Here is a 12,788-nt window from a genome sequence, read left to right as displayed (position 1 = left end):
TTAAGGTACAAAATGGTACCCCACTTCATTCTACCATGAGTTAAACCATAATCTATGGTTAAACATACTTCTTTTATAAGTATCTTCATCAGCTGAAGGCAATCTTAAGCTCCACCCGGTCTATGTAACATTAGTTGTTTACTGGATTTAAAGGTACTTGTTGCGGCGCGTGATGCGCCAATGTTTTGGTAAATAATAAAGAACTAACACTTTAAAAACGAACTATGAATTTATTGATGTGAAATGAATATTAAGTGGACTGTATAAATGATTGACTAAAATGCTATAACGAAAAACTAATGTGAATGTACTATTGAATGCGAACTAAGACTAATGAAATACGTGGAGGGGTCTGCCTCACACGTCCTATACGAAAACTATGCCAAACGAACTTGACAATGTGATGCTAGTTGAGACACTGACTATGACTGAATAAAAGACACCTTCCTCACCCTCGAATGGGGTTGCAACTTTCTAAAAGTGGTGAGGAAGGGCCCGTCCTTTCGCAGAAGGACGATGGTTTATTACTCTGTTACCGGCGCTAAAAGCCGACAACTGCCCTAAGAGACTGCATGTTTGCTACTTCACAACACTAAGTTAAAACTACATATGAAATATAGCATTTATAATAATTAGCTAATAATATAACGTAATGAAGCACAAAATCAGAAATATATACAATAACTCTCCTCAACATTCTCCCCCCTTGAAAGTGGGAATGCTTTCAACTATTTAAATATTGAATGATTATAACCTAAATGCAATAAAATTGATATACAGTACAAGGGCAATTACAAACAATTCGATGAAAATGGCAATTGCGATGATACGCAAATAAAAACCTTGAATGTTGACTATAAGGGGAGACTAATCAATCAATTACTATAGACTAAGACTAATGAATCTATAATAATATGACATAATGTGTAAAACGCTATACAAACATACGATTTATAAAATGATCATCAAGTGAAATTAAAGCAGTTTGAAGTTACAATTAACAAAAATGAAACTCATACTAAAGGCTCAAATTAAATTACTAAAAAAATACTATACACATACATTGATTATGAAATACAATTATAACAACAATGCAACAATTCGATGAACTAAATACTTGAGCGAAAGAAACACATTTAAATAAATAACGAAAATGACTACTTTGTTTAACCAATTCTAAACACGATTGATTGATGTGAATCTAAAACATCCAATATTGACACATTACTACATAATAGTGAAAATTGATATTTTACATTATAACGTGATATAAATCCTAACTTAAGCTGTGTTGTTAATACATGAATAAATATGCAACGAATGAAATTGAAATTATAAATAAGACGACTAAACAACTACAACTAGACTACCATGACATATTGCTACACTATATACATGAAGTGCAACACTGATCACTCACTTTCACTATAATTGACCATTTTGGTTGACACATGACACAATATCACTAGGATCAATGGTGATGGTGAGGTGGTGGCTGACAGCTGTTTTGATGACACTGTTGCTGTCTTGACTGTGGCCACCATGACCTTGCTTTGGGCTTGGAGATGGACGTCAATGGACCTCGCAGTTTCCCACTTGTGAAGTGTCGGTTGTCATCTCTGATGATCGCCCGCTGATTAGGATGGAAGTTGGAGGCTTGTGATCTCCATTGCTGATCCACTGATCTCCCTAAATTGGTAGCGTTGACAGAATGAGGTGTAGACATATATCCGTAGTTGCTGACGGCGAGGTGACAGTGTGAACGTACAGTTGGACTGTGATTTGTTTTAACTTTTCCAGAAGCGACCCATCCAAAAGATGTCTTCTGAAGAAGTGGTCCATTTTGGTGCAGCCTCATTTGTCCTATGTTCAAGAGATGGAAAAATAGTTCGGCCCCGATAAGCATGTCGATCGGACCAGGTGTGTTGAATTGAAAGTCTGCTAAGTTTAATGATGGTGGTATCTGCCAGTTGTCCGTGTTCATCTCTATACGTGGTAGGTGATGGGTGATTTTTGGAATTACTTGGCAGTCTATTGAAGTCTTGTAAGCTGTGTGTTGAGAATGAAGTTTGCAGACGACAGAGCTAGATGTGTTCGCCTGTTGTTCACTAATCCCACTTACTATGGTAGACGTTTTGTGTTTGTGCAATCTTAACTTATCTGCCATGTTTTCTGTGATGAAGTTAGATTGTGAAGCTGAATCTAATAGTACTCTGCATTGGTGCTTGTTGCCTTCATTATCTTCATCTTCATTATCTACGTTGACCACTGCTGTGGGCAGTACTACTTGAAGGTTGTCACCTAGTGATGCAAGTGTTGTTGTCATGAAAGACGTACTATGATTGTTTGATTGTTCTTCTGTAGGTTGGTCGATGATGTGATGATTTTCAGTGTCCAAGTCAAAATGTAACATTGTGTTGTGTTTATTGTTACACACTTTGCAGGCTCCTGCTTGACAGTCTTTAATTTTGTGTGATTTTGAGAAGCAGTTTATGCACATACCTAGCTCCTTGATACTGGAATACCGGTCTGTGGGCTTCAGTGACTTGAACTGATTACATTGAAATATCTTGTGATTTCCATTGCAATATGGACATGTTACACTACTGCTGCTGGTAACTAGAGTAGTGTGTTGTCTGACGTGAGGTAGCATTTGGTTGCTATAACTATGTGGACTACCACTTGATTGCTTACTATGACTATTGCTTATGATGTTATGTCTATTGTGATGTAGACTTTTGTTGCTAGGGCTAGTTGATTGATCGCTATGATTCAAGTCGATTGCTTCTAATGTTTGACATCTAGATTTTAGGAATGTGATGAAATTTGTGAATGTTGGTACATCTGACGATACAATGTGGCTCTCCCAAAGTCTAAGTGTAGGATGGTCAAGCTTCTTGGTTAATGTAAATATCAACAAAGTATCCCAACTATGCACTGGTTGACCTAGGTTTTCTAGAGCACGTAAATGCTTGTTTACAGAATCTATTAATGATCTTAACTCTAATCCAGATTCCCTTTCAATTTTGTTGATGTTGTATAGAGAAGCTATGTGATTGTTGATGAGGATTCTTTTGTTTTCAAATCTTTCCTTAAGTAGGGACCAAGCAGTAGTGTAGTTTACTGATGTAACTTCTAAGGATTCTATGATGCTGATAGCTGGACCGTGGAGTGATGTTTTGAGGTAATGAAACTTTTGTGTGTCTGTTAGTGACGTGTTGTCATGGACGAGAGAATGGAATATTTCTTGGAACGAAGTCCACTCCTCGTATTTCCCACCAAATGTAGGGAGTTTTATAGTAGGCAATTTGACACTGATTGATGAGTTATTAGAAACTACAGAGCTAGAAGGGGTTGACATTGGTTGGTTGTCAGTGAGGAGAGCTTCTGCTTGGGCAATCAATTCAAAATAAATGTTTTCAAACGATTCCCTTTCAGCTTCGTGATCTGATTCAGTATCAAGAAGTTCTATGCCTCCTTGTATCTGTTCAAATTCTTGTACAAGTGGTTGAAATAGGGCTAGTCTACCTTTTAATTGGGACACGTCATTATCTACTATTGCATCTACATACTTTTTGAATCTAGTAAGCTTGGCTTTGGTCTGTCCTCGCTTTTGGCATAATGTTTTTAACTGCTGTTCTGTCATATTCTTTGTGTGCAAAGAGGCTTGTAAAGAGATGAATGCTGTTTGAAACTGAACGTGGTGAGGTTGATAATGACTTACGGTGCTGCAGCTGTGTAAATCCAATCACTGGACACTAAATCCCTGGACAATAAGTCACTGGTCACTGAGTCACTTGAATACGAACTGTTCACGGAAGTCGCGATGGAGACGGTTCGACACGTTCGGACGACGAAACTATAATGCGTACGGTACGATTGTTCCACGCGATCACTGATAAATAATCGCGGCTCGATGGACCATGTTGCGGCGCGTGATGCGCCAATGTTTTGGTAAATAATAAAGAACTAACACTTTAAAAACGAACTATGAATTTATTGATGTGAAATGAATATTAAGTGGACTGTATAAATGATTGACTAAAATGCTATAACGAAAAACTAATGTGAATGTACTATTGAATGCGAACTAAGACTAATGAAATACGTGGAGGGGTCTGCCTCACACGTCCTATACGAAAACTATGCCAAACGAACTTGACAATGTGATGCTAGTTGAGACACTGACTATGACTGAATAAAAGACACCTTCCTCACCCTCGAATGGGGTTGCAACTTTCTAAAAGTGGTGAGGAAGGGCCCGTCCTTTCGCAGAAGGACGATGGTTTATTACTCTGTTACCGGCGCTAAAAGCCGACAACTGCCCTAAGAGACTGCATGTTTGCTACTTCACAACACTAAGTTAAAACTACATATGAAATATAGCATTTATAATAATTAGCTAATAATATAACGTAATGAAGCACAAAATCAGAAATATATACAATAACTCTCCTCAACAGTACTAGTCTCTTGTTATTTAGCCTAAATTAGAATAGTTTTAAAAATAAAACTACTTACGTATCAAGTATTGGGTATACTAGGGCATTCAAAACAAAAGAGTAAATTAAAAATCAAGGGTAATATCTACCGTACCTTGAAATGAGAGAAAAACATTTATACGACATTAGCGCACTTAAACGTCATTAACATGAAACACTCACTAAACATTTACACATGCTCCAGATTTTACGATATGACGAGAAGACCACTTGCCCTATTAAATGTCAATATTTCTACTTACATCTTTCTCATATTCAGGTATAAATACATCACGTCCCTAATTACAATGTTCCGTAACTATGTTAATTTATTTTACACTTTTTAATAATTTCCAAATATTGAAAAGAGTTTCGTGATATTTCATCAGTAAGATAATTTAAGAAGGAAACCCGAATCCATTCAATATTCAACAGAGCCAACATTCAGTTCAACACGTTTCCTACCTCTGAGGCAATGCTGGAAATACACCATTTCCACCCAGTTACAACGATGGTTACAACACAGAAAAGTAAGTAAGGTACAAAAGAAACCTTCAATGGTGCACTTATGTGGTGTCTAGCACTAGTGCTGGTGTCTAGGGCAAGTCCTACATCGTTACATATTCTACTGAGGATTAAGAGGAATTTTACACCTACAGTGGGATTGAAGTGTAAACTCGTGATTTGTAAAACACGTTGTTATGGAGCGGCACGAAATGACACGAGTCCCATGATGCAACATTGGTTAACATACAACTGACGAATGACAGACAGGAAGACAATCACTAAACGTGTTTGAAGATTCCACTCGGGACACGGTTAGGTCATACACTTTGAAGAGAAAGAAATACCCCGCCGCAGCAAACCTACAGACTAAGTGAATTTCCATTCGTCTGATTTGAGTTTTACTCAGAAATTTCCTTAAAATTTTCAGATACGTTTCAATTTTTTGTTATGGTCATTGTTAACATGAGTACTTTGGGTTTCTGCAGCAGAGAAGGTACATGTGTTATTATGTAATTTTAAAATATTAATAGTAGGTATGTGTGTGAACAAAATATTCTCCTTCACGGGGATATTATTTACAGTACTTTGAACGTTTGGAGGGACATATTCTTTAGTATTCAAAGGCTAAAATATTCAATACAATGGTACTACTTATTTCGTCTGTGCTCCTGGATACAAACGCACTAGCACTTACTCAGTTAAAACATTTACAAATTAAATATGTACTCAATAAACATCAATACACTACTACGGTATATGAAGCATACACAAACTAAGGGCACATAACTTAATAATTACACAAATTTCTGTGAGTACATGGAAACAAAAGAACACTAAACAATGTTGAACACTAATTGGTGAAGACTGCAACACTAAATTGACGGGAATTGGAGAATATTAGAACAAAGGGGAACGAGAATAGATCTTGCTGCATCTGCCTCAGAGAGACCCGAAACACGAAAACCGTCACGGACCGAAATAACACGTTTTGGATCGTTGTCTACACGCATAGGTATTCCCTGTGTGTGACGAGTCCAAAATATACTTGCGAAGTCCCGACCACGCACACAACCTTACTTCTCTGAAGAGAGCACAGACAGGGGAATAATTACTTCCTTTTTCTGTGCTAAGAGCCATGCGTCCGTTTTTTTTTTGACGTGCGACAAAACCACGCTAGTGGGAACCATTTATTGGTTCGAATAAACTTCTGCTACACGGAGGCTCCACTTTACTTTAGGTCCTACACTCATTCGAATGAAAGTATCGATTATTCGATTGTTTCATTTGATATATCGTTTGGTTAGTTAGGTTAGGTTAACCTTACCTAACTAACCAAACGATATATCGAATGAAACAATCGATTAATCGATATATCGATCGATATTTTCATTCGAATGAGTGTAGGACCTAAAGTAAAGAGCAGCCAGGTTATGTTAGCCGGTTGTATATTCCAATCTGAATCAGTTCTGTATTTAGAAGCTGTTACTTTTGGCTATCAATTAATGTGTAGTTAGTGAAAAAGGCCAGAGTTTGGACTCTTCCCTTACCCAAAACAAGAAGGCCGTACTCAGAAAGGAAACTGTGTAGAAGAACCAAAATAAAACAGAAATATGTAAGGTACCGGTAACTTGTGATTGTATTGCACGGGTAAATTGAACCAATCGACAAATAGTTTTTTTAGGACAGAGGCTAGGTCTACTTGTTAATTATTACACACTATTAGGTGCATAGAAATAGCACAACCTAATGCTGGACTTTAAAAATGCAGGTTATTTTATATAATGATAAATTCTACACCTATTTTATAATTTTTGTAATAATAAAAATTAAGTATGTTTTGTAAAACCGAATTATTGATTTTGAAATCGACAATATATTCGAGTTTCCCATTCCCATTCCAAAGTGACAAAACTGAACATCCACTAACGTTGTGTAAAGAAACAAATACATAAAAGTTAGATAACTAGTTGTCACAGTGAATAATTTAACATTTGGCTAGGATAACTAAACATAAACCTATTCTAAATTTAACCTTAAAAGATCATTCCAAAACAAGCTACCATATTTTATCACCCACGACGAAGTAAAATTGTAAGTTAGGTAACTAATAAGATAAAAATGGATACATTAAACTATTTAAACATAAAAAAGTAAAACAGATTTGTAAATCCTTACTTTTTGCACCATTTTGCCATACCCCTGGAGCCTTCGATGTTATGTCAAATTTGGTCGCCGAAATACTAAATAAATAATGTTCAGCTGGCGAATTTTTAAAATTAAAATACATGTGACAGCCTTAAGAATTTTTGAAAATGTCATATTTTAAACCTATGATATATTTATGCATTTTTGCATGCATTGACTTTGAATACATGGCTGGACATCTTATCTGTATTAATCAAAGATTAAACGTGTGTCACAGCGAGAATCTGGCAAACTCCGATTTCTTATCTTTCTTTAGTTTTAGTTTTCAATACTGCCATACTGTCAAAAAAGTGTCATAAAATATGTTTTAGTTTGCAATAAGTCGTATTTCCAGTTTGTGTTCTTTAAAAAATATATACGACAAAAACCATCATTTGATAGGAGTACACTCTCACTGCAAAAACTAATTTTTTTATCCAAATTTAACGACTCTCAAAAAAAGTGAGATACTGGAGTAATTACCACTTTCCTCACTTCTTATTTTGATACTATCCATTGTTTGTGACAAAAATAATTTTGCAGTTTACATAAGCTGTAAATTAACTAAGTTGGTGCACAAGACATAAATCAGTATTTGAAATATCATCATGTTGGAGGCCCAATTCCATTGCGAAATTTTTTTCCTGAAACTACTGTCACTGTGTTTACATTATGTACTCCATAACACATTGATTGGTCAATGTTCAATTATGTTTAATTTAATAATTTAAGACTGACACAAGAATTGATAGAAGGCATTGATTATAATTACAAACACTCTATAATAAAGTATTTTTTTTTTGCTGATATTGGTTTACGATACCTACATATAGTAATCCTTTGTTGCTGTTTTGGCAACTAGTTTCGGTTCTTCTGAACCATCATCAGACCTCAGGGGTTCAGGTAATTACTTCATTTAAGTTTTTCCGTTCCATGTTATCGTGTGTCGTGTTTTATTTATTGAACTCTGTTAACGACCTTCGAATGAAGTGATGACCTGACACCTTGAGGCCTGATGATAGTTCAGAAGAACCGAAACTAGTTGTCAAAACAGCAACAAAGGATTACTATATGTAAGTATCGTAAACCATCATAAGGTAGTAATCCGGAGGCTAAACAAATTGAAAATACACGTTTTGTTTTAAAAATATTCTACTGATGCTCTTCACAATCAAAGATTATACAGTCTAGATATCACCAGTGCAGTTCAGCTATTTTTGCCAAAGACGTCAGTTTTATTTCAAAACAGGACCTCAACACCAAGTCCGTGCCAAAGCGAGTCGCCAAAACTACTTCCCGCTGAGTAAGGTTGAAAATTCAATTCACAATTGAAACAATTTGTTAAAATCTATAAAATTACAAAGATCTTTACTATATTGACCTCTAAATTATTTAAAATTTCAGGCCCAATTTTGAGAATTAGTAGAGTCATTTGACAGGTAAAAATCGCTTGCAATTGTAATATTTTGTATGTATATATGTTACAGGCAAAGTATATAATCAGGCATTCTAGAATAACTAGGTATTTTATACATTGCATAAAGTGAACCAGTAAAAGCATGAAATAGAACTCATAATATACTTTGCCTAGTTATTCTATAGAACACATGTTGGCACTGCAGGCAGAGAAATAGTATAAAATACCCTGTTGTAGTACTTTTTTGACTTGTGTATAATGTTTGGCATTAGTGTATCTTATATAAAAATAACCTAACCACTATACATTTCTACACCATAAGAGTTTAGGTATAGTACCCTAACAGTTTGGGCAGAATACCCTTAGAGTTTGGGCGTAGTGCCCTAAGAGTTTGGTATAGTACCCTTTGAGTTTAAGTATAGTGCCCTAATAGTTTGGACATAGTGCCCTAAGAGTTTGGGCATAGTGCCCTAATAGTTTGGGCATAGTGCCCTAAGAGTTTGGGTATGGTACCCTTAGAGTTTGGGTGTGGTACCCTAAGAGTTTGGGTGTGGTACCCTAAGTGTTTGGGTATAGTGCCCTAATAGTTTGGGCATAGTGCCCTAAGAGTTTGGGTGTGGTACCCTAAGAGTTTGGGCATAGTGCCCTAATAGTTTGGGCATAGTGCCCTAATAGTTTGGGCATAGCGCCCGAATAGTTTGGGCATAGTGCCCTAAGAGTTTGGGTATGGTACCCTAAGAGTTTGGGTGTGGTACCCTAAGAGTTTGGGTATGGTACCTTAAGAGTTTGGGTGTGGTACCCTAAGAGTTTGGGTATGGTACCCTAAGAGTTTGGGTATAGTACCCCAAGAGTTTGGGTATAGTACCCCAAGAGTTTGGGTATAGTACCCCAAGAGACATTATTGTCTGCACATTGAACAGTTGTTTCATCAAGAGATACTAGTTTTAGTTACATAACATCAATAAATAAACTGCATGAAAAAATATTTTAATCATAAGGAATGTGCAAATAAAAGTCTGCTTGATCTTTACTTTTGGTCTAAAAATGGAAACCAACTGTCAGAATTGTTAAGGGAGAATTGGAGAGACAGTTGGATTTTGGGTGGAGGCGGTGCTTGGGTATTTCTGGAAGTCAACTGTCAAATTACCAAGTTCCTGTCTCATTTGCCACCTTATAACCTGGCTTTATAACGGAAACATCCCGTCTTTGGGGAAATGAGAAAAAAATATGCAAGAAAAGGGCATTTATAAAAAATACATTTTACTACATGAGATAAGTAGAAATAATCGTCGTTCACTTTTTAGTTATATTGCATCTTCCATTACACGCCAGGGTATAAATTGAACTAACAAATAAATTCGTAAAAAAAACTATTATAAATTTACAGATTTTACTCAGGATCGAGCCGGCAGCCTTCTGAGTAGGAGGTGAGCACTACTCAGCTCACGTTTGGCTATCCAGCTTCATTTTCAATAAATTTAATCAAATTGCGAAAAAAATGTTTATTAATAAAAATGAAATAACTAGGCCTATTCTTACATAATCTTACCTGGACTCCACTACTTATTCAATAGGACTAAACCCATTTTAACGCTGTTGTATGGAATATAAAAATAAATAAAGAATAGTTGCAAGGCTGTTTCCTTAATGCCCAAGTAATACTAGAGTCGTCTACTAGAATAGGAACATAGCCTCTTGTTGGTATTTTATTGGGAAGGGCAAATCACAAAATGACAAATAAACTATAGTTGGTAATTTGTTAATAAATGATTATGTACAGTAGGCCTATACATTAATCGAAAATTGCAATCCCCAGCGAAAAACACACATAGACACTTAATTAAACAAACAAAACATAGAAATTACATTACCATAGTAACGGACGGCCAGTTGTACAAGCCGACACTAGGAAAACGAAAATCAAACTGAAACGCCGGGTAGGGCTGACTAGACATGTAAACAACATTAAAACTCAATCCACGAACTCGCAGTAAGAAGCTATAGACATAGCCTTGCGTTGCGTAGCTTATGATTGGACGGCGGAACAAATCAAATTGATAAGAAATAACAAGGAAGAAGACTCAACTAATTGTGACTCATCTGACAGTAAAGTGATCAAGAATTGTTATGGAATAACACTGTTTATAACATTGTGCGTTGAAACAACCTTTTGACTATCGATAAAACTATATATATTTCCATGTTAACATTGTCTCCAATGGAGGTCGGTGTAGATTGACTTATTTTTGTTGACTATGGGAACTAATTAACATAACTAAACTGAAATTACAACTTGTGAAGCTTAAGTTGAACTCAGTTTAAGATTATTCACTTTTGGAATATGATAAAATAAAATGATTACCTTACCCAACCACAGTTGTTGGTATAACTAGTTTCGTTCCTTAGAACTTCATCAGGTCATTTTGTATGCAACCACATCATCAATGTTGGTAGATTTTTTGGAGAAACTGTCACGATCACAATAATTGAAAGTTGTCCATGTTGGCAAAATATTTAAAATGGAATAAAAGTTGATAAAACTGATTACAACTGTACAGGCTGGCCAGCACTGTCTATCAACTATTTTATCAACATGGCAAGTTTCAATTATTGTGATTGTGACAGTTTTTAAAGAATCTATAGACATACCACAATTTATTAATACATTGATGATGTGGTTGCATACATTTTGTGAACCTGATGAAGTTCTAAGGAACGAAACTAGTCGTCATACCAACAATTGTGGTTGGATAAGTATTAAAAGTATTTAGGTAATCAGTTTTAGAATCAAAATTTACATCGTTGGCTTGAGCCACGGAAAACTAAATTACACTGATGTCTAATGTCTAATTTCTAAATACTATCAAGTGCGCAAACTGTTTAACCAGCAGAGACAGATAGGAAGACTTTGACAATCTACAGTATAGCATCTCTTATGTCACATCAACCACCAAAGCAACAAAAACTAAGAGGGGGAAGTCAAATAGGAGACTGTACGACACACATTCTTTCTACTACTATGTTCTTCTGTTAAATTGACTACAGCTGGTCCAAACATATGGGAAGACTACTTCAGTATTCAAGGTTAATGAAACAGCATATCGTCGGCTGGGCAAATTCTAGCTGATCAGATCATAAATAACAACGATGACAACTCAGCTGGTAGTATAGTTTACGAAGATTCGTTGACTATAACGACGTTAAATAACATTATTCGTTGAAAAAGTATATCATTGGCTGGCAGTACAACATATTGCTGATCAGTAATAGCAAGGAAGACATGATCTCTTTGGTTCAGCTATCAATGAGGAAGTAAGGTAGTCTAAGTCCACTTAAAACCATATGGTAGAAAAATATCGTGAAAATTGAAATGACTGAAGTGAAAGCGAAAAAGATGGAGGATTAATGGTCAGAGGACTTTTCTGCGTCATTGACAAGAGGAAACTGCTATGACACAACGGCGTTCTCTAGCAATGAGGCAACATCATAAACGATATGCAAGACATTACGGGACAAAGAAGGGCTTCTTCCGTGGTTTCCCAACGGGAAACAGCCAGGGAACATCTCTGACGAGGAATTTCGTCAGGAAGAGTTGCAGAGTAGTTAAAATAATTTATTTTAATTTGAGGCCTTTTACTGTTAATTGTTGGGGAGAAAGCTGGTCTATTGGTTAGAGCGCGGGGCTTCGGTCACTGAGGTCCCGGGTTCAAATCCCACCAAATTACCGATGGATTTTATCCAAGTGATAATGCCACAACCCCTAGGTCTAGCTTTAAATAAAGTGAAAAGCAATATCAGACTCGTGCATAGCAACAAGACAGAAATCAAACCATCTTATATGTTTTCAGGGTCTAAGTATAGACGTTATATAGGCTAATGTACTTAAGGCAACGCATTAACGTACTAAATAAATCTAGAAGGGGAAAAATTTTAATCCTAGGATTGAAAGCAGCTAGAAGCGTAGAGACGCGACAAAAAAGGTGTATTAAACCAGCTTGTCGCTTTTTATGTAGGAACCCGCCTTGAACCAAATCCTCCAGCCTTGGGCGGAGAGCTCGCTCTCGTCTGTAGAATTTCAAACCGAATCTGAACACTGTGTAGCTATTCTACTACTTTATAAGTTTTTATTCTATAAAATATAATTTTGAACTATTAAAAACTGGACATTACGAAATTTTTTATTTAATGATAAAACCACT

General features: G+C 36.0%; 1 protein-coding gene across 4 annotated transcripts in view; it reads right to left on the bottom strand.

The window, feature by feature from the left end:
• LOC128994322 (MAP kinase-interacting serine/threonine-protein kinase 1-like) overlaps positions 1–12,788 on the bottom strand; it is a 128,346-nt gene that overhangs the window by 92,709 nt on the left and 22,849 nt on the right. The window contains exon 1 of one of the 4 annotated variants that reach the window (XM_054418771.1): positions 10,461–10,565. The exons of 2 other annotated variants lie outside the window; for them this stretch is intronic. In XM_054418771.1, coding sequence (XP_054274746.1) covers positions 10,461–10,544 — 84 coding nt within the window. In that variant the 5' untranslated portion in view covers positions 10,545–10,565. Of the gene's footprint in view, positions 1–7,163; positions 7,191–10,460; positions 10,566–12,788 lie in introns of those variants that run through there. One more of the 4 variants, XM_054418772.1, reaches the window with a different exon arrangement.

The sequence above is a fragment of the Macrosteles quadrilineatus genome, unplaced genomic scaffold (assembly GCF_028750875.1).
Source record: "Macrosteles quadrilineatus isolate MER2022 unplaced genomic scaffold, UCM_ALF_1.0 Scaffold_5__1_contigs__length_97177068, whole genome shotgun sequence".
Classification (NCBI taxonomy): Eukaryota; Metazoa; Arthropoda; class Insecta; order Hemiptera; family Cicadellidae; genus Macrosteles; species Macrosteles quadrilineatus.
This window is presented reverse-complemented; position numbering and strand designations above follow the sequence as displayed.